Raw genomic sequence first — 26191 nt, forward strand, 5'->3', positions numbered from 1 at the left:
TTTGGCCTTCGATTTCTACTAATATCTGTTGTTTCTTGTACTTCGATTATCGTACTATTATGTGGTAGTTACTGCTTCTTTGTTTTTTTTTTTCAAACGGCTTTTTCATGCTTTTTACAATATTTTATATATTGCTTTGAACTGCTTGTCCTTGTGCCGAGGGTCTACCGGAAACAGCCTCTCTACCTCCCAAGATAGAGGTATGGTCTGCGTACATTCTACCCTCCCCAAACCCCACTATGTGGGATCACTGGGTATGTTGTTGTTCCTCTGTGTAATTCACCTTCTCATACCAAATTGTGATTCATATCAATACGAAATCAGTATTGCATCCAGTTACCTAGTAGTGATTTTAATGGCCCTCCGTTTTCCAACAAGACGGTAGAAGCAAAACTTTGCATTTCATGTCTGGAAACAGTAATCTTCCTTTGGAAATCTAGTGATATATCTTGCAGTGGCATAACAACTGTTTGCCCTTGAGTAAGATTTCCAGACATCTCCCTGCACTTTCCATCATTGTCAACAAGCAAGCTCTCATTCTTGATAGCTGCTGCATCTTTGGCCATTGAGCATCTGAGATCCTCCCTAGCCTCCTGGAAATAAAGGGAAGTGAGCAACAAAACCACGAAATACAATGAAATAGTGAAAGTGAGCACTTACATTTAGGAAATTAATTACTTGATCCATGAGGGTTGCTGATACACATTCGAATTCAAGCTCCTACATATATCACCAGTGAGAAAAGGACATTATGTTTTCAGAAATTAGAAAAAGTACGTGGGCAAAGACAAAACTGGCAAATATGGTCACTCTACCTTACTTGGCACTATAATTGCTTTCAACTACAGCTAAAGTGTGAAAGGTATGTTCGACAACAGCTAATAAAGGGGACTATTTTATTATTGTTACAATTAACCTTTTTAAGTAAGCCAATTTTATGCTCATATTAACGGTTGTACCACAAGGATCGATAAATTAATGTTCCAGTGCTTCTGAAACTGCAAGGGTAAAATACATATGGTTCACATTAAAAAGTTAGGCGGGGAATTTCCTAGCATAAACATATTAGTTCACATCAAGCCATTAGACAGCAATCCAAGACAAAATCTTCCTAACGTTACTATGTATTTGCCAGAGGACAGATGATACTCCAAGCTTTGACCAATCGGCAATATCCCTCACCTCAACTCGAGTACTGAAAATTCCAGCTGGTGTGACTGACTTATTTGGATCAAAAGCATCAAGGTAACCTTCCATTGATGCTCTTAACCTGTGACGGAAAGAAACAAATGATTAGTTCAAGTCTATGCACCTTATGTAGATATCAATACATTTTCTGCACACTTGCTAACGCCATAAATCATAATTATATTATGACGTGATGCAGGCCCAAGAGATACTCATGAGATTGGAGGCTTCCATCTTAAAATCAAGAGTTTGGAGTGCTTTAGAAGTGTGTGTAAGGAAGACTGAAGACAACAAGATCCTTTTGATAGGAGAAGACCACAAGATCCTTAATATGCTTAAATGGCTATTTAGAGAAGAGGAGACCAAGACTTACGAGAGTGAGAAAGCACAAAGGAGCAAGTGGGCCATCTCAAGGAGAATGGTGCCCAACTAGTCCATATAGCTTATTTTAATTAGAGTTGTAGCCTAAGGGAATTTTGGATAAATACTTATGTAACCCCTAGTATTGATAGTTGTTATTAGGGTTTTAGGTAAGCTAGTTTTGGATAATTGAAGACTACTCTTTGTGAGTTTGGGAAGAACCCTCGAATCTCACTTTTTTTTTAATAAGGAAAATAGATTCATTGATAAGTGGCTTCAGACTCGAACCGAAGACCTTCAGTGCGCGAGACTGATGTGATAACCAACTACACCACGAAAGCTGTTAAGAACGCTTGAATCTCTGCAATTGAACCTCTCTAGGATTCTTCAAGGTAAAAGTTCCGTGTATGAGTTGAATTCCTCCTCCCCCTTGGTTTGATTTCTATTAGTTGTTTGTAATTAATAGGTCTACACGCACTCTCTTAGGTTGACCAATTACATCTTTTGATAAGATAAACAACCAAGTCCCAAAACAAGGTATTAGAATGCATGATAGGCATAGGGTGCTCTACTACCTCTACATTATTCAACAGCCTACTTCGTTACCAACTCTCTGGACATAATCCATAAACAACTGAAACATCCTAGATTTTGTTGAGTTTCGGAAGATTATGCTAGTTTGTCAAACTTGTCTTACACGGAGTCATGCCGACTTGAGAAACATACATTCTATATTTCCTCGTCATCCTACTAATCAACCAAAGTCGCTATGTCTATAGTCTATTCAGATGTTTGTTGACATACTCGAGTAAGTTCAACTATATATTTTGCAATATTCTTTGTTGATGATTATCCAAGATGTACTTGGACTTTTTTTGTTAATCCATTTCCCACAAAAATTAGTGCCAATACTTTCCAGTCGTAATTTCATAGTGATAGTGCAATAAAGTTTATCCCTCAATTTTAGTAGTTTATAAATTTTTAATTTTATTTTTATTGTTTTGAGAAAGTTAGGATTTTTTAATTATGTACAGCACTAAGATGGTTCTGACAATTATGCAAAAAGTAACAAAAAGCCGAAGCATTTCTTTTATTCCTGTAGGAATTCCATGAATTCTGACATTGATTCAGCCTCATTTACAATTCCTTTCTACACCAGCATGAAAAGCATGAGAGGCAAGGGACCCCTATCTCAATCCTCTAGAATTTGCAAAGAAGCCACAAGGCCACCAACTTACTAGTACAGAGAATTGACTATCGAATATCGATACACTGAACTTAATCATCTTTCTCCAAGAACCATCATCATCATTATCAAGTCCAGAAAATTCTTGTTCACGTGATTAGAAGCATTTTCTATATCCAATTTGCATAAGGCTATTGGTTTCACATTTTTTTTGCAAAACCCACCACCTTATTTGCCACTAAGAAGTGCATCTATCTACCTTCTACAAATAGATTCTGATAGGTTGACTCAACCAACATCTTCTTTAGTGTATAAGTTCTTTAGGAATTACTTTGAAGATGATTCCCACCAACTAGTGGCTCTTTATGTGTTTCTTGATCCCTTTTTATGATAGAAATGAAGGATGCATTGAGGCTCTTTTAATACAGAAAGCAATGGCTTGAAGTGTGTCGCAAACTACAACTTGCATGAGCTTGTGTGTGAGCATTCACAGTCATACAACATCTTTGATAAAGCTAATCCTTTGTATCCAACGGTATGAGAGAAATTTTAAAAGCACGTCATGTTATTTTGCTCAAATACCTTCAGCAGCAAAGCCTTTAGATTTCCAAGGTGAATGTGATCTGTATATGCTTAATACCTCATAGGTATATTTGGTTAAGTATATTGTTTTGGTTACAAACTATTTAGGTTTTTAAGGGGAATGATATATGTTTGCATTCCATCTTACATTACTTCCAGTGACCTCCTTCCCTTTCAATAGCAATCTGTCCTATAGTGCAGCTCTTCTAGAGTGATCACATATACCTTTAAATTTCAGTTTGTGATAAAGGATGATTCTACCTGTTTGATGGAAACGAATAGTTAAGACCATAACTCCTGTTTTGCTCCATGTTTGATATATACTTTTAGTTTTTTCTCACCCCTTGTTTTTTCTAATTTTGTACATATAATACTTTTGTGAGACAGTGTCTTTTTGTCTGTGTTGGAGGGAACACTATGGAATGAAAAAGTAAAAACAGAATTATTATCTTAGACAAGCTCATACAAGACAACTTACCGCACACAGTCAGGGTTATCTTGCAAGTACGATCTCAAATCTAGAAAGCACCTTTCCTCTAAAGTCATGGTTGCATAGAAACTAGAATCTGATGGCAATATTTTTTGAAGAATTTGATGCACTAATAACTGCAAAAGAAAAATGTAACATCCCACTCAAAATCATAGCGCCAATTAATATGGTCAGCAAAGACCACAAAGTCCAGAACACAAAGGAACCAACCTGGGTGAAACCACGTAGAGTATGATGGTGTGAGGTCAACAAAGGAATTATACAAGGCAGTAGTTCACTCAGATGCCTAGACTTGTACTCTTCAGTTGAGCGAAGGATGATATTTGCAGCTACAAATACATAGGAAGATAGCGCCTGCAACCGTAAGAAAACATAAGGTGATGTTTTCCTGTCATAGCTAGTGGATAGGCAATTTAGTACAATTGAAGGCAGTAGTAAACTACACATCTTATCGAATGTGTGTAGTCACATGATAACAAAGTAAATTAGTATTCATCGATTTCTAACTCAGTCCACCAAAACAAGATAGCTATATTAAACTTCCCTACCACAAAAATGGACATGTATGACAATTTGACAAATCACAATTTCGCCAGTGCATTAAACAAATGCATTTTCAAATCCCTTACCCTATGAGGTGAGGGTACTTCTTTCACTTTAAATTAAAGTGATTGGAAGTTGTGCTAATTTATCAAACAAGAAAAAAAAATGCTGGTCCCCTCCACTGCCTCTTTAATTTTCACATCAGTACATTTTGTAATATAAAGTTTGCACTAGCTTTCGTTATTTAAAAAAAAAAAAACAGTTTCCTGCTTTGAAGAAACAGTCTCCATTGAACAGTGAATGTTGTAGCAGGATTATACATTATATTCTCCAGCGGAAGAATGAAGAACTACTACTTCCAGCAGAAGCAAGCATTTACAATTTTAAAGTCTTGTTGCCCACTCAAAGGATGTTGTACCCCCTTCTACGTCCAAACTTCTCCATTAGTTTTCTTCACCCAAATTCGACCAAAAATTCAGATAAAAAATTAGTAATTGTGAGGACATGTTTAAGTTACAAGAATCGTAAGGAAAGACTAAAAAATGTGACTATTTATTATTCTTCGGTGCATATCATCCTTGCGCAGGTATCATGCTAGCCTATGCGATACCATTCCAATTTATCTGTAAATTTGAAGTATTAACATCTTATCTGTTAGAAAGTGGAATGAGAAAGAGCTCACCTGAGGCCGCATATTATAATCTCGAAGCAATGGTACTAATTCTTGCCCAACCTGCAACAGAAAAATGAGTAAGAATGAAACCCTCAGCTATTAACTGAATCAAAGATTCTTGGGAACGAGAAAAGAGAGAAACTCCTGTAGAATTTGATAGTTAACAACTAGTAGTTACAACAACGCTCCTCATATAGGAGTTTTGGGGTTCATACAATAAGATAAATTTCTCAATATTTTGGGTTCCCAATTAGTTTTTCATAATCAGTAAGAACATTATACGCCATATTCTTTATGATTTTCTTGACTTTTTTTTTTTTTGATAATCGTGGTGTCCGGGACAGCTTGTGTGCACCTCTACTAATTCTACGGGATACCTGCCACCTCCACCAGCAACAGGTACTAGGTAACTCTATCCACCAAGGCTAGGACAAATGGGAAGAAATCACCTAGTGTTGTTGTCTCTGCTGGGGTTTTGAACCTGAGACCTCATGGTTCTCAACCCACTAGGCCACACCCTTGGGTGATTTTCTTGACTTTCAACAACAACATAATCATTATGTATATTTATTCAACAGATACAGTAATCGGTAACTCAAGAAACAACTCCACCAAAAATAGGGATGGATAATGCTGTAGAGGTATCAAAGACTCGTGGGAAAGCTAAATCTCATACTACCTTGCATGTGCAGCAAAAGTCCAAACTCAAGATAACCATAGTATTGAATTGTGTGGCATCCATCTAAAAGCTTAAACTGTCAGAGAGTGCACGTTTTTACCTTTTCAATACCCCACAACCCCCCCCCCCCCCCCCCCCCCCCCCGCCCACACACACCAAAAAAAAAAAAAACATGTGTGTGCCTGATGTTTTTCATATGCCCAACAAGTGTTAATTCTTTTTTATAATGAGTGAAGATATAGATTGTGGACATCACATAGGAGCCCCACATTAGGGAAACCAAGAATAGAGTGAGTCTGACTCTGAGACCATATTGAATTGTGTGACCATCTCATCTAAAAGTTAAAAGTTGTTAAAGAGTGCACATATTTATTTACTTATTTAGGTTTCAACACATAAGCTCAACAATCACCATTTGAAACAATGTATATCACATAGCTAACACGTAATGCAAGTGAACGCATCTTCCTACCCAACTTAAGGAGGAGACAACTCTGAATATAGGTTTATATCTAAGCACATTTTGGAATCAGCTGACACAGAATGAGATGATTTTCTGTATGGAATTCTACCAGGATATTCATATATTCAGAATGTCACAGATGTGGAAAGAGAAAAAACAAAAACAAAAACATGAAGCGAATAAAATAAACTGAAGGGAAAAGGAGAACACTGCATAATAAGGAAAAATAAGCCCACACTGCATAATAAGGAAAAATAAGCACTAATCATCACGCAAGATATCAGAATGTCAAATGAGACAACACGGAAAAATCTGATCTTATGAATAGAACAACCAAAAAGTAAATTTATCAGAGAATTCCGTACCAGCAAAGGAAAGTTCAAGTAGACATGGATCGCAAAAGTTTCCAAATACTGTCGAACTGAAGGGAAATTGTTTCTCTACATGGAAAAGAACAGTAAGTCATTAGGATCAGCAATGGAGCTGCTCGATGTAGGAGGCGAATCATTTGAGCAGATAGAACACTACCTCCATTACACAAAAAGAGAAATTGGCTTTCATATACAAACAATTATGTCATATAACTGTATATATTGCATGAAGCAGCAGATGCTAATGAAACTCTTGAGAATTCTGACCTAACTAAATCAAATCCTATCTTCTTTTCTTGCTTCATTTTTGAGGTGTGTGGGGGTGGTTTGGGGGGGGGGGGGGGGGGGGGTTGGGGGGGGGGTGGTTTGGGGAGGCAAATTCTATGTTATGTAACAACTTGAATCATTTCTTTTTTGTCTTCACAGCGTCTCCTATTTCTTTCTTTCCATATACTCCATGAGACACTTAGTTGGATAGTCATCCAAAGCTTCTTGTGAAATTTACCATTGTAGCTTGACTGCCGACACCCTATAAATAATGTATTTATATAAAATATTATAACAAGAATATATTGTTCATCCGTTAGTAATGTGTCTTAAGAAAGGTCAGCAAAATTGGGCTCCTCCTTTTCCTTTCTTCTTTCAGAGGCGATAACAGTCAATCAGGAATCAACTATATAAAAGAACAATAAATAGATTTAAAGGCCGAAGTTCTTACATAAAGAGATACATGCAAGTTATGGGTAACTTGCTGGACAATATCTTGGTCAACAAACCGTGACAAAATGCATATCATCTGCCATGCACGAACTTTGCGCCTATGAATCTGCCCAAGAAGAAGAAAGATAAGGGCTAATCTTTCTGAGAGAAAGGTAAATGTATTATAAAACAGCACTAAGGAAGTGCTGGAATAATTACACATTTGAGCAAAAACCAAAAGGGATAAGGGCTAATCACAACACTGGTTAAGAAACGATCACCAATTTAGAGAAGAAAACAGAATTAAGGTGTAGCTCACGTACTTGTTAGTTGTTACTCTCAGATTATGCCACTTAATCATTAAAAAAGATAATTTACACCATGTACTGAAAGGCATCCCTCTAACTCAGATAAAAACAATCGAGCCCTCCAGTGAACTCCTAGAACTAGACACTTTATAATCAAAGGAAGAACACTTCCATCCAAGAAAAATCACAAGAACTAGAATGCTTATAGGAAAAACCAGAAGAACTTCACCATCTCCTATCTTTGGTTCCTTAAGCTTATAACAGATAAGAAAGGCAATGAATCAAAGTACTTACCGCACTATACTTTTTGCACAACTCTTTAGAAAGATCTTTGTCATTCACCTGCATAAACAATCTAGAAGTTGGTAACTCCACAAATAAGTTACGTGAAGCATAGTCAATAGTCAATGTACGAATAAAGGTGTGCTTGTTACAAATATGGTCGTGTAGTATCAGGAGTCAGGTATTAAACATGACATACTTAAGCATAAATGTATAATTTCTTATCTATATAATGACATTCAAGTACACGAGCGGTTACTGTCTATAAATTGACATATTCTTGAATTAAGTATTCAGTTGTAAGTCTATACTGAGAACTGAGAAGTTTGCTTTTTATATGTGTTGCGTTGGGGGAGGGTGGTTGTGGGGTGTGGAGGGGGGGGGTGTGGGTGGTGGAGGGAGGGGGTGTCAACAAGGATGATAAGAGCAGAATCCAATACCACAACATCAAGAAGTTCGAGTAGGAACATCTTGCCGGATACAAGAGCAGCGCTACCGTTTCTATCTTCATTGCGCATACTGGCTATTTCTGCAAGTCTGTAGAACATAACTGCCACTGATACACGTGCATACAACTCTGTGTTGATGAATTCCTGGTACACAAGGCCAACACAGTATCAATCCCATCAGAAACTAGTTGAATGTTAGGACATTTTCGGTACGGGGGGAGCTAAAATTCACTAACATTAATTACTGTCCACGGAAGCCAAAGAAGAATAACTTTGGAATAAACTGCATTACTTTTTTTTCCCAACAATTAGAACTAAGAATAGAAAACAAAGAAAGAAATAAAATGGAAAGCGGTAGTCGCTTATAAAATGCATTTGATCAACAACTCACTGAAACTATGAGGTTCTAAATTGCTATCCTAAGTCATCTAGTTGATTAAGTTTTATCTTTATATGCAAAAACTAACTTAAAATAGAAAATTAGGAATTATTTGCATAAAACTTTTTGTTAATTTGTCAAAGAAACTCCAACTCCATAAACTGCAACTCTCATTTATATGCATGACTTGCCTAAAAGCACAGCAAGAATCTTATGACTGCTGATCAAATAGAAATAGCAACTCATTGGAGCTCAGTTTAAAAACTACTCGCTGTTTGGTTAAAAGAAAGATGCCTGGTGCCATAGCAATGATAAAAAAATCAATAGACATGACAAAATAGGGGCGATAAGTCAGTGTTCTTCTAGTGTTTTAGAATAATAAAATGAAATCAATCAGTGAGCTGCCTTCATTCTTTTGTACCAGTAGAGGTTCATGCTTATAGAGGGTGATCTCCAAAAATAGATGGCATTAACTTACTTCAGTCAGCTCAGGGTCTGGGCTTTTAGCCAGCACTAATACTTCAATTTTGGCATCATGATTTTCAGACAATTCAGCTTCGAAATCCTCATCAAATGCAACTGAAGAGAGATGAAGTTGCATGTACAAAAAAGAACAAGTTCACTGTCATCAGAAGATACTGACATGACAGAAAGAAAACTACTCCACATATCTATAAACAATAACATAATCACTGATGTAAATTGAAATTTGGGAAATACCTGAACCATATTGTGTTAGCAACTTTAGCTCTTTCATATAGAACTTTATAATACTTGGACAAGCAAGCCAAAGTCCAGTTATATGCAAGGCGGCTAACCGAATGGTTCGTGGACTTCTAGTGCCCTCCTCAAGTATTTTCTCCACAAACTGCAGAAAGTGGAGATGTAGTCACTTTTCCAAAAAACTGGTAAGCAAATGAGCTAAGTATTTTATCAGCACAGTATCAGCAAAAACTGAGCACAAACACACAGAAGGGAGGGAGACTACCCACCCACTTCAAAGGTCCAGGTGCATTCTCATATTCATGCATCTTCTCATTGCCAAAAACAGAATAGTGCATCACAGAAGACATAAGTGCAGCAATAGGAGCAATTCTCCTTTTTTTGCAGCTGACATGTAAAATCCAAGAAGAGCGGACTAGCTTCCACATCATCTGTGGGAGAACAGTTAGTGCATATTCAATAGGTGATTCACCTGACATCACATGAATGTCCATCCACGAGTAGCATAAAGTCAAAGTGATTAATCATTTTGGAAAGGGGCAGGGGGTAATGATAAGGGAGGAGCAAAATGAAATTTTTAACTAGTTCCCTGTTTCAATAACAAAATTGAAAGATGTAAAGGATCACATTGAATCTTATTATCAAGTATTAACACAATAGTCAACTCCATAAACACCACACATAGTATTATCAATACCTCCTTTCATACAGAAATACCTAAATTGTCACTACAACAACTAGACCTCAGTCCCAAACAAGTGGGGGTCGGCTACATGAATCTCCACTTCTCCATTTAAGCTCATTTCATATCATCATCATACTACTAGATATCACCTATATGGATCTTTTTCTTCCGTTATTCCCTGTCTTTAGCTAAGTCTACATTGATACTAAGCAAAATTATTTTATGCCATTAGAAAGAAGTTCCGTGCAGGTCTGCCAGCAAACATTTGGTAGTGTAGGTTGCACTTGAGAAATTATCTACGACAGTTGTTAGGGGTTATCCTACAAATCAGAATTCACTGGCGCTTAAAGCCCCAAGCAGCTAGATTCAGTCATTTATGGAAAACAAATCAATCATTTGACATAGTTGTCTTACCTGTTGTTCGCGGATGATACCTTGGTTTTTTGTGATGCAGTTGAGACCCAGTTGGACTATTTAGGCCAAGTTCTCACATGGTTTCAGGCAGTATTTGGACTTAAAATTAATTTGAGTGAGATTATCCTTGTTGGGGAGGTGAATAATATTGGGTCGCTTGCTCGTGTCTTGAAGTGCCGGGTCGGAGCTCTGCCGACTAAATACCTCGGAGTATCACTAGGTGCCTCGAACAGGGATCTTACGTATGGAATCCGGTTAATCAGAGGGTCGAGAAGAGACTAGCAGGGTGGCAGATATTTGTCCAGGGTGGGAAGGAAGTGCTTATTAAAAGCACATTACCGAGTATTCCCACTTACTACCTGTCTTTATTTCTTGCTCCAACTTTGGTCATTAATAAGTTGGAAAAGATTCAGAGAGATTTCCTTTGGGATACCCGGATGGGGCAAGGAAGTTTCACGTGGTGCGGTGGGACATTGTCACGTCTCCTAAAAAATGGGGAGGCCTAGGAATTAAGGATTTAAAAGTTTTAAATAAAGCTTATTGGGCAAATGGATGTAGTGGAGGTACAGGCTTTGTGGAGGGGAGTGATAGTTGACAAATATGGGATTATGGAAGGGGGCTGGAAAACTAGAGATACTGTTTTGTTTTGGTTGTGGTTTACGGAGAAATATCATGAAGGGATGGGATATTTTGGTGAAAAATATCTCATTCAAGGTCGGAAATGGGAGGGTGGTATACTTTTGGGGACACAACTGGTGTGGAGACATATTATTGAAAGATGATTTCCAGAGTCTGTACAAAATATCTTGCCAAACAGATTTGACAATTCAACAAATTAGAAGGACTCAAGGTGGATGGATCTTTTGGGATTTGAGATTTAGAAGGGATTTTCAAGATTGGGAAGTGGACGAGTTTCAAAGATTGATAGATTTGCTTCATAGGCAAGTCAATCCGGTGGATAATCCCATTGTATGGTGGTGGGCCTAGGGAAATAGTGGAGTGTTCTCGGTGAAGACTTTTTATGAGAAACTTTTGGTTAGGGAGGAAGTTGATTTCCCATGTAATGCGATATGGGTTCCAAGTGTGCCGAGGAAGGTGTGTTTTTTCACTTGGCTAGCTACTAGAGGATGATTTAGACGGCGGAAAATCTTAGAAAGAGAAAGGTTGTTTGCGTCAATTGGTGCTACATGTGCAAGGAGACGGGGGAGGACGTGGACCATCTTCTTCTACATTGTGGGTTTACTATGAGATTGTGGTGGGACATGTTTAGGTAGTTCAACACTTCTTGGGCAATGCCAAGATCTGTGAAAGAGTTGATGGTCAGTTGGAAGAGCGAGAGAAGGAGGAGTAGACGAAGGGCTTTGAACGTGGTTCCGCTAGCACTGATGTGGTAGTTTGGAATGACAGAAACAAGAGAGCTTTTGAAGGAATAGAGTCAAGTTTTTCTCAGTTGAGGAGTAGTCACCGCTCCCTTTTTTTTTTTTTTTGGTGTAATCAGAAAGTTCCTAGTTGTATAGAGGGCTGGGTGGAGTTTGTAGAGAATCATATGTTGTAGATTCTTTATCTTTTGGTATATGCCTTGTATACGGTCATTATTTTTGGCCATGTTTATGAATGAAAATACTTTTACTTGATAAAAAAAAATTAGTTGTTGATATATCTTACACTCACAAGAAGTGTCAACACCTCCTAAATTTCCTGGAATTATAGTTATACTAACAATAGCTTATTGACTTGTTTCTAAATTCTACCTATCAAAGAATAATAGCATATTGACATGTGTCTGAAATCTCTTAATAACTTAAATTGTTTGAAATATGATCATTTTTCACGTGGTTTGCGTTCTTTTTCCTTGAGCCAAAAGGGTTCGGCCATACTCGAATCCAAGACTTCTGTAACATTTCATCTAAAAGCTTAAAGTTTAAACGGTTAAATAGACAACACTTTTATTTGTTCTCATCGATCTCTAATAAAGTGGTTATAAAAATTCAATGTGGATTACAGCCGCTTTGATACTTACAGCTGTTTGGATGGTTGTTACCTATTGTACTGTATCGTTTGTCACTTTAAAAACAATGCTTGTTTTGATCGTTACTTATATTTTATTATATCATATTGTCAAATCTAGTGATGGTGTAAAGAATGAATATTGGGCCTAGCTTACCCCAAAAGTAGCTTATGAGGGGAGGATTGCACAAGTCCATATAGGATAACCATGTACTTTAACCCATCGATGTGGGGCTCTTAACACTCCACCTCACGCCCAGGGTTGAACATATGGTGCGTGGACAATTTCTTAATATGGGGCCAAACATCAGAAATAATGAATTTGGCGGGCCTGGCTCTGATACCATGTAAAGAAATGAACCTTGGGCGTAACTCAACTCCAAAACTAGCTCATGAGGGGAGGATTACCCAAATCCATAAAATGAAACCATGTACCCTTTAACCCACTGATGTGGGACTCTTAACAGATGGAAAGTGTCATTTTATGTAACGATTTGATGCCCTGGTCTCAATATCTTCCTTCCAGTTCCTCAACTGCTAGGTCATGCCCTTAGGTGCACACTAGGCATATATCATCGAAACCACTAAGTGACTAGAAATCACTTATGCTTCATCTTGAAGAGATTTATGCTGATTAATAAGTTACACAACGTGAAAAGAAAATTAACTTAAAGTAAGTAAAGACGACATACAACTTGAAATAAAGTGAAAGTAACATCATATTTTGTAGATTCTTGATCTTGGTATACCCTTTGTTTACAGCTGTTGTGGCAATGTTTATGACTGAAAATACTTTTACTTGATCCAAAAAAAAAAAAACAGTGAAAGTAACATATCAAAACCACAGGTTAAGCATACCTGGATGTCTATGCCATGACAAGCAGAAACCATAGAACCTTTCCTTCCTAAGGCTAACAGCTCCATGATCAATCTGACAGATCTCAGCATAGGTAAAACAGAAGCCTCTCCAGCATTCTCAAGGCTGCAACCATATCAATCACTACCTCAGTAGCAGTAGATGCATTAGCAGATATAAACAAAAATTTTGGTGATGAGCTCATATCCTAGATCTTCAGTTAAAATTTAATGACAGGTTCAATATGTTGAAGAAATCTAAAAGAGGCTCCCCAAAGAGACGCTTCTTGCTCAATAGAGATTTTGGCTACAAAGCTTTACAATCTAAACTGAACAAATAAACCTTCAATTTCGCAACTAAAATGAATCAAACCCTAGTAATTCTTACCAAAAACAAAAAAAACAGAAGAAAAAGATAATATAAAAAGAGTCAAGTTTTCCCACGTTAGCCTAGAAACTTTAAAAATGAAGGAAAAAAAGTATTACAAGGTCCTGCAGGCGGGAAAAAAATATTGAGGAGATCGTGCTGTCAATTAGCAAAAGGAGGCCATAAGGAACTGTAAGGCTAGGGAGCAGGTTACACGAGGCTAGGAATAAGGAGGGATGTCAAAAGCTTAGGTTACTGAATTGACAAGGTAGGCAGAAAAGCTCAATTTGGCAAATGAAAAATTTCTTCTGACAGGAAATCTTAATGCAAAGGGTTGCACACCTCATCTTATTTATAGTTTAGATAAGAAACTAACCTCATCATTCCAATTTATTGCTGGGAGAAGTCTACTTTGATAAGGAAGAGAATTATGAGTACAGAACTCATAATTCAAAAGTAGAGTTAACCCTAATAATTTCTACTTAGTGATTGCTAAGCAGATACATATGGTTGCTTACCTGTCAACAAGATCATCAAAAGTCCATATAAGTGTTGTTTCTGAGAAGTAAAAGCTATGTTTTCTCAACTGAACTCCACTCTTAAGTGCATGATAAGGAATTGATAGCAACAACTCAAGGCATATCCACTGAAATCATTAAAGAAGACCATCTTATCATGGCAGCACATCAATTTCAACAACCACAAGTAAAATTCTTAAAATAACAGAGCAATGCTGGCAAGTTAAACCAGAACAAGTAAAAGAAGAAGAAAAACTCTAATAAAGTCACTGATCCTTTAAAATAATACTTCCTCTGTCCCAATTTGTGTGGCACCCCTTCCTTTTAGTCTGTGAATGTTACCTTTCTATAATTAGAAACAATTTAACTTTAAAATTCCCCTTTTACCCTTAATGAACTGATTTATAGCCACATGAATATCTAAGTTTGTTCTAGACCACAAATTCTAGAAGTCTTCCTTTCCTTCTTAAACTTAGTGCCAAGTCAAATGATGCCACATAAATAGGGACGGAGGGAGTAACAAGTAGCATCAAAGCAAGTACCGAGACTAGTGGTTATATTTAACATCTCAATGGAGAAAATTATCCCTAACCATTACCTACTTACATTAACTACTCGAACTGCTTCCCAAAAGCTAACAATTTTCTCTTCTCTTTTGACGCCCAATAATTCAAACAGAAGGTAGTAAACTAGTATTATTTTCAGTCTCTTTTTTATAGGTTATTATTTCTTCTCTTTTTTGTTATCCAGTTCTTGACCAATCCAACATGATCCACCTGAAACTTGCATGCTTAGGTAGCCAAATGAACAAAAGGGCAGCCCCGTGCACTCAGCTCCCGCTATGCGCGGGGTCCGGGGAGGGGCCGGACGACAAGGGTCTATTGTACGCAGCCTTACCTTGCATTTCTGCAAGAGGTTGTTTCCACGGCTTGAACCCATGACCTCCAGGTCAAATGGCAGCAACTTTACTAGTTACGCCAAAGCTCCCGTTCTGATAGCCAAATGAACACATGGATAATATTCAAGAAAGTTATCTGTACTACACTATTTATTATTTCTAAGCGGAATGGCTTAGGAGACCCTTTTACTTGTCCCGTTTTGACATCCCGGTGCCTGTACCCCACTGGGTTTCATCTAAACCCTGAACCTGTTCAAAACAGGTATTCGAACCCCTCCGACTGTTGATCAAGCTTATGTGGCATTTATTTTGCTGAGTCCGATAAAATGTGTGGTTACACCCGTTTAAAAGCAAATGAATACAAGAATTTTAATTTAAAAAATATGAAAATTAAAAGGAAAAGATAACAATGAAAAGAAATCCCCTCCCCTTTCTCTCTTCTTCTTCAGCTTCCCTCCCTTCTCTCTTGTTTTTCTTCAGACCTGCTCCCCCAACCTTCAAATTTTCTCTTTTTGACTCATATTTTTGGAGAGAATCTACTTTTCAATTCAATCATCAAGAAAAAAGCTTACCCATTTCGGAAAAATCTCACCGGCAACCAGAAAAACTCTCTTCAGGTTCTCGATTGAACGCCATTTCTATTTATGTTGCCTTGTCCGTCAAAATTTGATTTTTTTTCCCAGAATCCAACATGGCTAGTTTTGTTTTTTATGTATTTTGATTTGTGGATCCATGGAGGTGAAGGAGAGACGAAAATTGGGTGTTTCTGCCTCTGAATTTTTTTTTTTTTTTTTTTTGGTGGTGTGGGGGATTTACAGCCGGTGGTGACGGAGATGCTGCGGTCTTGGTTTTGTCATCGGTGGAGCTATTAACGGAAAAAATGGCTACAAGATCTGCAAATACCATTTCTAGCCACTAGTAAAAAAGTTTCATATAAAAATTAAATTTTGAAAAGGAAATAGAGGATAAAAATGTTTTTTAGTAGATGAATATGAAAAATGACACGGCCAATGATGTGGCATTAATTTCTCTGACGTGGCTATGATGTGTCATCCGAGCAAGTGAGGAACACGTAATGACAGAGGGGCTTAAAATACCTGTTCTGAACAGGTTCAGGTGTCTAGATGAAACCGTATGGAATACAGGCACCGGGATGTCAAGACGGGACAAGTAAAAGGGTCTCCCAAGCCATCGCCTTATTTCTATGTGTGTTACCCATTTTTCCCTAGCCTCAGATATAAGACATAAGTTCTGCTTTGTTGTATTCCAATTGAAACACCGCTATACCAGCTTTTCCAGATGTGTTGTGTCATTCTTTATCTCTGCCATGGGTTCTCAACTTCACTACTTCTAGAGGAGATGCAAAAGCTTGTTAGCAGGGAGATATTTAGGGCAATTGCGTGTTCTTCAGTTTTATTTTCAGGTGATGCATCAGAGATGTTAATTATTATTAGTCCTTCAATACCACGAACTATTTCAAACAACTCTTTTTGCTCAACGTCACCACCACCCTCCCTTCAGTCTTTTGCCTACCTGTTAAGATGAATATTGCATGTGCAATATACATACACAAGATATAATCTCCTTGTCATATAACCTTATGCATATACCAAGTAAAGGCAAAGATCACCTTCCAGTTCAATAAAACTGCTCGTCGAGATCGTGCCAAATGTCCCACTGCAATTATACTGTTGATGTTATGAAGCAAGGTCCTGAGTAAGGAATCCAAGACTGGTTTACCATCAGCTTCTAATGAAGTTAACTCATCATCTTCTGTGACATCGTCTAATGACAGCAGAGAGAACATGGACAGTAATCCTTCCAAAGCACCAGCTACTGCTTCATATGCTGCTAGGCAGATTTCTGCCTCAATCTGGTTTAGGAATTAAAAAAGAACGACAGAAGCAAGATATTCAAATTAATTGGCTGTTACATTTTAATGTATGCACATCCATGATTATCTAAATCTTACCTCTGAATTACATGCCGGAGATGTGCTACTTATCTTCCAGCAAAAGTTCCACAGATAGGTAACAACAGACGTGAGGGAAGCAACAGTGCCAAACTGTGCGGACCAACTGGAGATGGAAGCAACCGCTTTGATGGACGTCACCTGTCCAAAGGTTTGTTACAACACAAAGTCAGCAGCTTATAGATCTGATAACCAGAAAAAAAAAAAAAACACAAACTAGGAAATTATGGAATGAGGAGAAAGGCTTGGTTGATTGTTCAAATGTTCATGGAGAAGCAACAAGAATCGTGACTTTATGTGAAAAAATCTATTGAACCACTTACAGCAAAAATTCCACATACACCCTATTATCAAAAGATTAAACACCTAGGTCCCCTATATCTTAAAACAATTAGAAGAGGATAATTATGAATATACCTGAGAGAGAGAAAAAACGAATATACTGGACCGAGATTTCAAATGAAGTTTCATGATGAAGTACATTGTTAAAACAATAGAAAAGAAAATTGAGGATTTTGAAAACAAAGGTTAAGTAAGACACAGAGAGCAGATCTTGCAATATCCTTAAATTATATGGTACATTTCAATTCAAATGGTAATCTTCTTCATTAGTGAATGCGTCTAAAAAGTCTGACCAGAAAATATCACTGAGTTCCATCATGAGACTAATAGCTTCATATCACATACATATCCAAAAGTTAGATGCAGAGACCCTAATTGCTAGAGGTTTTTAGTTTAATAAGATGTAGTTAATTCAAAAAATAACCATGATAAAAGGATATTTTAGAGATTCCATATCAACATCAAAGGCCCTGCACGGATGCAGTATACATGCCCATCACATTATGTCATAAAGGATCATACAGCCTGCAAAACTGAACTGGTCAATGAAGAAGACAACCGACGCTGACTTGGACCCCCCAGCCTGCCTCGGATGGAGCCAGAAAAATCTCCACACTCCTCCATGTGTTTTGAACAAAAAATGCTGCACGACGTTTCAGAATACAAGACTAGTGCATCCTGTAAGCAGCCAGTTCAGGATTTTAGAGAAATTTCAAAAAGCCATAAATGAAATAACAAATAGGATTCCTGGTAACTAACCAATATAGAGAAAAACAATTTAGAGAACACCACAAAAATGGTCGAGCTTTTCATCATTGAATATTGGCCAGCTTTGTCAGAAATGTCAAGGCTTGTCTTCGAGCTCCCTGTTTTCAAGCAGTCAACCGCTCTCCCTTGGAGTACTTGTAACTCATGGATGAAGCTCAAAAGAAGGATGAGAAATTTTACTGGTACACAATCCAAATTGTTGCTTCGACCGCATAAATTAGCACCGTGATCTTGAATAATCTGTACATGTTGCAACAAGTATTACAAGCCTGTAACTGGAACTAATAATATGACATAATTCAAAGGTCAAATACTTATCAAAAAAAAAAAAAAAAAACAAGCACAAATACAATCTACACATCAAAGAGGCACCTATACTAACTTGCCAAATTTAGAGAAAGACATCACAAGACCAAATCTCATTTACTTGGTCATCCCTATCAGTTTCTCAAACACAATCAGACACGTAACAACAACTGATGCAATGTTATATGGTGAAACAGAATAAACCTGTTTTGGTGAAACAGAATAAACCTGTTTTGGACACAGGTAGCTAAAGTGAAAGAGCAGCCTAGAATGGAAGAAGACGAGAAGAAATTAGAAATGGGATATCCTCAAAGTGCTTGTCATATCATAGATAAACCTTCAAATGCGCCAGTTAAACACTGATGATAGAAGGTGTTAGAAGAGTACCGAGTATGAGGTAAATTCACATGAAAGGAAGTTTGTGTCAAAACATCTATAATCTCTCGAAATCCATGCGAACTACCAAAGAACAAAAGATCCATATAGAGATACTAACCAGTTGGAATTAAAGCTTAGTCATATTGGTACACTTATACAAGTCAACTGACACTTTTACTAGTCAGGTGTTTCACAAGATTCCTTTAGTTAGTGTAGAGCTTTGTATCAGCGGCAAAGATAAAGTGAAGCTCCAGTGTTAGAGAAAAGTGTATTAAAAGACAAAACTATTGAGTATTGCAATGAAACTAGTCCATATGAGCAGAATGGCATTGAGGATTCACACAACCAAACCCAATTAATTTGCAATTGAGGCTTAGTTGTTGTTGTGTTGCAAAAAATCCGCCAAAATAGTACAAAGAACAGTACATTATTGTGGAGGGCATTGCCAGGTCATAATTTCTAAGAAGCAAAGAGAAAGCAAACCTTGAATATTGGATTCAAGTCCTCTTCTTCCTTGATAACAAGAAAAAGCACCCGTGTCCATCTTTTTGCTTCAGATTCCCAAGAATCCATGTCTTCGTCATCATAGCTAACGAAAGTATCAATTGCATAGCGGGAACTTATCAACTTTCTTTGGTAACCAATGAGAGACTCCAAAAGCTTGAGCTTTATTTGCAGATTGTCAGATATAGAGGGTTCCTCTACGCTCATCCCTAGATTGTCAGATATAGAGGGTTCCTCTACGCTCATCCCAAGCCATTCTTGCACCTTTGATCTCAAAGAACCTAAAATGGCAAAGGAAAAGGACCCCTTTTATAATTATATGCATTTGGAAAAAAGAAAAAAAGAATTATCAATATCTGCAAATACATGAACCAAAGATAAGCTTAGGAAAGGTAAGGTAAGGCTTGGCCCCCGTTGCTTGTACTTTTTCATTTGAGTTATTTATTAATAAAAGGTCACTCAAGGTAAGTACCTGAGTGATATTAGCTTAACAAAGAAAAAAAAAAAGATGAACCAAAATATTCATAAAAATAAGTCAGCATGCTGATAAAAGGATGTGAGTGTACACATTGACATACCTCCATTATCAGTAATTTCTCGCGGCAAACTTGAAATGAAAAGTAGAAGTGTTTCAAGAGGAACATCAAGAGGAATCATCACAGAAGCAGCAGCAGCTAGAATGTTCTCACAAACTGGAAGAAACAAGATGGATTACCATGATTGTGAATTCAAATACTGATTTTGATACTTTCAGCACGACCAAAAATTTATTATGTACCTTGGTGCCGATAAGACGGGTTGAAATGTTGTTTACTGCTTTCCATAATATATCGGAAAGTGTCGAGCAAGTCTACTTTATCCCTCATGTAAGACTCCTTATCTTGCAAACTGACTGGAAATATATCACCGCATTGTCCAATACCAGAAGCCGCTGAAGAAATGCACTTTGTAAGACACATTAATCCAGCTCGACCAAAAGATTGCCTCTTAGCAACGGCAGCCAAACTTTTCAGAAAAGCAACCCCATTCCTGTCATCAAATGGAACTTCAAACCATTAAATTGCCTTTACAATACCAATTTCAATGATGCTTTCCTAAAAATATCAAGTTGAAGTCTTTGTAGCATGGTACTGGAGATCTAGAAGAGGGGCAACGTGGCCGTTGAGATTTAAAAAAAAAAAAAAAAAAAGATCTTCCAATATCCAAGAGTAGTCATTTTGTATATAGTGAAGACCCAAAAACAAAAAACAAAAAATATCTAAGATGCTTAATAATGAGATGAAAAGCATGGCAGAGCAATAACGGAGACACGAGCAAAACATTCCAATCGAGAGAGCTTACGGATTAGAGACAATCTATAGTACAGAACCTTAATTGTTTTATCAGGAGTGTTGTATGTATAGTCTCATGTTTCAAGAGTGTTCTTGCAAGAGACCATCCATTTTCAAATGATTTTTTTAATACAGAGAAATCTGCAAGGGCCAGATGGCACACCATCGAGATTCTGTGGATAATGGTGCAGCTCTATCCTTCTCCACTTAATTACCAGGCTCTTGCCTGTGGCAGGATTCAAACTCGTGAGTCGTGACATGCACTGAGCACACACATCACACATGGAACCCTGACCACGTCACCAAAACCTTGGGGGCTTTCAGTCAGATGAATCATTTCAGATAAATCTTCTTAAATTTAACCTATGAATGCCTGCTACGATTTTATTGAATTCCTTGCCTCGCACTAAGATGAGGGAGAAGATTCCCACCAGCTATCTTAGGAAGTATCTGATCCTCCAACTTCTATATTTGCTTGGTTGGAAACATTCGATCCTCAACAATTGATAAGTAAGAGATATTATTAAAGAGTGATAAGTAAGGATTGTTTAACCTATTTTTTTTCCTCTTGTCAAAAAATAGGTTAAACAATCCTTAAGCTATCACCATTTTGCAAGTTTCATACTTAAACTATTGGTATTCCAGTTACCCACCTAGACAAAACTTCCTTAAAATAAAAATAAAAACCAGTTGAATATGTGGCAAAATGTTTGGGATAACTTGCTGAGAAGCGCGCATGAGATGAAAAAAGTCATCATAATGACTCCACCTGGCCTTTTCTATGTCCAGCTTACATAGAATTTCTGAGTGCCCCTTCTTTTGCTTCGAGTCCAATACCTCATTGGCAATGAGAGATGCATCAATAATCCTTACAGTTAAAGTAAAAACTTATCAATATGTAATAGCATACCTTTCATCTAGATTACTCCTGTACTGAGAAAAAAATTGGCCAGCAGCTTCAATTGTCCAGGTAGAGTAAACTCCTCTTACACCTGTGAAACATATGCACAAATAAAAGAATCAGTACAGTCATGATACATGTATTCCAGAAGCATGTGTGGAAGTCTATAGAATGTTGCTAAATATTCATTTAAAATAACGAAAAATATTAATTACCAGCACCAAGAGAGAATGAGAGATATAAAAGAAACATAGGATTTTTCTCCTTGTTTCTCCAGGAGCTTAGGAAGTCCGTCATTGTGTCAAATATGAATTACATCTTTCAAATTACATCAATGGCTATGTTGATCTCGCATTAATCTTCTCCACTAGAAGTTTGGCTTCACTTCATTGATTAGAATCCATCTAGGGCTTGAAATGATGGTTACTCGTGGGTTTGGGTTTTGGACTCTTGGTATCTGCTTTTCAGTTGTGACTTTGGATGGCTTGGGATTGGGTTGTAATTTGATTCTGGTTATTGAAACTTTAAAGCTCACTGAGTGGTTACGCTATACTCAGAACAAACGTGAAAAGCATAAAAAGCACAAAAGGTCTCTTCCGATACTAAAGTGTTTCGTGCACCACCTATGTCCTCAAAAATTTACACTACTGACTACTCCCATCATCCATCCTGAACGATACATTCTCATTATGCTCTTCTCGTCCCTGCATGTTATTTCTCCATGACCCGCACTCATAGGGAAGTGTAACATTTTTAGTCTTTCATCCGCCTTCCAAGCAAGACCTCATGTTTTTTTGGTGATTCCCCCCCCCCCTCCCACCCACCGCCCCCCCCCCCCACCACACCCTCATGAAGTATAAGCTAATGAAACTTGACAATTCAACAAATTAGGGGGACACAAGGTGAAGAGACTTTTGGGGATTTGAGATTTTCAAGATTGGGAAGTGAGTGAGTCTCAAAGATTGATAGACTTACTTCATAGGCAAGTCAATCCAGCGATTAATCCCGATGTGTGGTGGTGGAGCCTGGGAAATAATGGAGTGTTCTCTATGAAGTCTTTTTATGAGAGTCTTTTGGTTAGGGAGGAGGTTGATTTCCCATGTAATGCAATATGGATTCCAAGTGTGCCGAGAAAAGTGTGTGTTTTCACTTGGCTAGCTTCTAGAGGGGTGATTTTGACAGTGGAAAATCTTAGAAGGCGGACGGTTGTCTGCGTCAGCTGGTGTTACATGTGCAAGGAGATGGGCGAGGACGTGGATCACCTTCTTCTACATTGCGGGTTTACCATGAGATTATGGTGGGATTTGTTTAGGTGGTTTCACACACTTTGGGAAATGCCAAGAAGTGTGAAAGATTTGATGTTCAGTTGGAAGAGCCAAAGGAGGAGAAGACGAAGAGCTTGGAACGTGGTACCGCCTGTGTTAATGTGGGTAATATGGAATGAGAGAAATAGGAGACCTTTTGAAGGAGTGGAGTCGAGTTTTTCTCAGTTGAGAAGTAGTCTCCGCTCTCTTATTTTACTTTTGGTGTAAACAGAAAGTTCCTAGTATAGAGGATTGGGTGGAGTTTGTAGAGAATCATAGTTTGTAGATTCTTGATCTTTTGGTATACGCTTGTATACGGCCGTTGTGGCAATGTTTATGAATGAAAATAGTTTTACTTGATCAAACAAAAAAAAAGTGCCTTTGTTTCATTTTGGTACATCCACAATGGACAGTTTTGAGTTCCAAATTTCCGGGAGAGCAAGGAGGAGCCTGACTCAAATATTTTCCCTCATACATCATACCAAGAGGTCCTGCCCATATTTATTCATTTTAAAGCTTTTGGTATGCCAGCTTCATAAGACCAAAGATTTAGCCCTAAAGTGTCAGTAAAATTCCAAAATCAGCAACCCAAATCCAATTACAAGGTAGCAGAGGTCATTTGTTTTCCATCTTGATCATCACGGATCAAGCATTGGAAGTAAGAGTTTCGGACGAACCTATTAGCTTTGGTTCAAAAACCTGTATATGTGTTGAGAAATTCACTTTAATATGTACATATAATAGACTTCAGAACTCAGAACCCATAAACTTTGAATCCTGGATCTGCCTCTGATTTGCCTCCACACGCCCACCCACATCCACTTGTAAAACACCACTTTAGCAACAAAGAAAAATATGGACCACATAGACCTACATGTGCTATAAGTGATATAGAGATCAACATACCAAAATCTTTGTGTTGCACAGGATCATTCAATCCTTCTACAAGTGAACCAGTTAAGAAATTTTGCGGAACCAACTTCGCATAGTGGTTGTATTTTGTCCACTCTATACTCAGAAAAGACTGCATGACCAAGCACCGAACTGCAAAGGGAAAAGAAAAGGAATACAAAATGCAGAAGAATATTAATAAGGCAAATCCTTACACAATCTATCAGATAAGTGTTCTCTACCATAATATATATCAGTCTACTATTTTTTTTCTCTACCTTGAGGATTATCATGACAAAAGCCACGTTCCCACAATACAGCTAACCACTCGAAAATTTCTTCTAAACTGTCCATCCAAGTATGGCACACATTTCCATTGAAAGTTTTTACTGAATTCTCTGGAGATAAAGAGGAATGAAGCAACAAGGCCATCTGCAAGGGAAATTAATTATACAGTAGAGTGTCTTTTAGTATGTGATAATGATGATAATCCCATGTGACTGGAATCAATAAACTTCAACAGCAAATCAAATCACACATAGAAGGAAACCTATACAGGAAATGTATAAAGTCAAAAGGAAGAATGATCTGGAGTAGAACTGCACCACAAGATCATCCCCTGACATATAATAAGATTTCTTAAATCACAAACTTTTTACTTTCTTGGTTTGAGTACTTAATTTTATTTTATTTTAATTATTGTTAAAAAGTTTTTTTAAAATCTCAACACTCTGGTCAAGCAAAACACCTAAATTTAATTACTTTATATCTAATCAATAATTAATAAAGCATCCGAACATGAGGGTTCAAGGAAATTCCTTCACCACTGTATCGTATACAAAGTACATTGCCAACTGCTTTTTGATAACCAACATTCTATGGCTCTAGTCAAGCCAAACACCTAAGATTAATTTAATTCCTTTATTTCTAATCACTAAAGTAATAAAGCATCCTAAAATGACGGTTCAGGGAAATTCCTTCATCACTGTATCGCATATAAAGTACGTTGCTAACTGTTTTTGATAACCAACAGATGTTTCACAGCTATGCAAAAAGAATGTGAAACTATTTGACATCATATGATTAAACCTGGTGACTCCATGCTGCTTCGACCAAGTGAGTGCCATACTCTTCGAGCATTTCATAAAGAAGAAAAAATGCCTCCCATTTCTGGTAGCTACTGGAGAGGAATTCACTTGTCTTGCAAACTATCCCAACCCCCAGGGACATAGCTTCCTCCTCAGCCCACCTTTCCCTTTTAGTCATACCACGATGGAGTAAACTTCTTTCATCTATGGTGTTAACACTGGTTTGATACTGGCTTTTCTCGTCTAAATTTATGGTTCTCTTCAATATAAATAAAGATTGCTTCCTCACTGAGCCCTCCTTATCAACCTGAGAAGATTACAGATATTAGCTAATAGAAAACAAATACTTGTAGCAAGCGCTACTATCAAACAATGGAAACACAGTATAGTAGATACACAACATACCAAGCCTTTTTTCATTTCATCCCAGAATTGTTTCTCAGCTCTCAAGTCAAACATTTTTGTCGTGCTACTCATATAACTATATTGGCATTCATCAGTATAAGTAAAGAAAGACAGGTACAGAGAAAGTATAGCATACGCATCTCTTCTCTCCAGGGTCCCCAAAGAAAACAATGTCTTGCAACTCCTCCATAGTTTCTCTAAAATACTTTTCCTAAAAGAACAATAAAACTAGTGGCGTAAGTCCATAATTCAGACATTTATACTTCAACCAGTAATTATCATTTCATGTCACCGAAAAAGCAAAGAGAATTTTACCGAGAAAGTATACAGTTCTGTCCATTAATTAAGACTTCAAAAGCAGAATGAGAATCAAGTGCTCTGAATATGGAGGGGAGGAAAAAAGTAATTGCAGAAGATCGATGCTCCAAGCTTTGTGGAAGCATTTGAATTGTTATATTGCAAATATCCCAGAGCAACTTTGCAGAAAAATTTTCCGTGCAGCATCCATCTACGAGATCCAATCCAGATACTGATCTCATTGTATTTAAACTTTGCTGAGAAGCATCTAGTATCAATGTTAAAATATGACATGAAACAGGCAACGGGAAATAGTTAGGATTGCAATGCACAAGATTGTCATATAGAGTGCACTGTTGCCCCAAATGCCGGTCTTCTGAATTTTTAGAAGTCAGGCACAATCTATAAGCATCCAAGTCTTCACTTTGAATCTCACCCATAGATAATCTGACCAATCTTAACAAAAATGGGCTAATGGTTACTTCAACAACCCCCCAACTGTTTGTATCAGCGACAACGCTGAAAGTCATACCTGCAACCTAAATCGATTGTCACATGTAGTGGGAGAACATCAGAAAGAAAATT

The 26191-nt window shown here is 37.5% G+C and overlaps 1 protein-coding gene across 6 annotated transcripts in view; it reads right to left on the reverse strand.

Annotated features, from left to right (window-relative positions):
• The window catches only part of LOC132635184 (uncharacterized), a 35769-nt gene that overhangs the window by 4098 nt on the left and 5480 nt on the right, over positions 1–26191 (reverse strand). For 3 of the 6 annotated variants that reach the window (XM_060351464.1, XM_060351467.1, XM_060351468.1), the window contains 28 exons: positions 25625–26145; positions 25310–25520; positions 24906–25211; positions 24095–24248; positions 23832–23969; positions 21631–21712; positions 20168–20418; positions 19968–20081; positions 19369–19670; positions 18193–18441; positions 17956–18111; positions 17092–17232; positions 16750–16992; positions 14222–14349; positions 13340–13463; positions 9645–9806; positions 9373–9520; positions 9131–9231; positions 8265–8417; positions 7837–7884; positions 7254–7361; positions 6530–6604; positions 5032–5082; positions 4017–4160; positions 3795–3922; positions 1183–1270; positions 661–720; positions 341–593 (listed from right to left, as the gene is read on the reverse strand). In XM_060351464.1, coding sequence (XP_060207447.1) covers positions 341–593; positions 661–720; positions 1183–1270; positions 3795–3922; positions 4017–4160; positions 5032–5082; positions 6530–6604; positions 7254–7361; positions 7837–7884; positions 8265–8417; positions 9131–9231; positions 9373–9520; positions 9645–9806; positions 13340–13463; positions 14222–14349; positions 16750–16992; positions 17092–17232; positions 17956–18111; positions 18193–18441; positions 19369–19670; positions 19968–20081; positions 20168–20418; positions 21631–21712; positions 23832–23969; positions 24095–24248; positions 24906–25211; positions 25310–25520; positions 25625–26145 — 4639 coding nt within the window. Of the gene's footprint in view, positions 1–340; positions 594–660; positions 721–1182; positions 1271–3794; positions 3923–4016; positions 4161–5031; positions 5083–6529; positions 6605–7253; positions 7362–7836; positions 7885–8264; positions 8418–9130; positions 9232–9372; positions 9521–9644; positions 9807–13339; positions 13464–14221; positions 14350–16749; positions 16993–17091; positions 17233–17955; positions 18112–18192; positions 18442–19368; positions 19671–19967; positions 20082–20167; positions 20419–21630; positions 21713–23831; positions 23970–24094; positions 24249–24905; positions 25212–25309; positions 25521–25624; positions 26146–26191 lie in introns of those variants that run through there. The other 3 variants (XM_060351465.1, XM_060351466.1, XM_060351469.1) reach the window with 3 other exon arrangements.

The sequence above is a fragment of the Lycium barbarum genome, chromosome 4 (assembly GCF_019175385.1).
Source record: "Lycium barbarum isolate Lr01 chromosome 4, ASM1917538v2, whole genome shotgun sequence".
Taxonomy (NCBI): Eukaryota; Viridiplantae; Streptophyta; class Magnoliopsida; order Solanales; family Solanaceae; genus Lycium; species Lycium barbarum.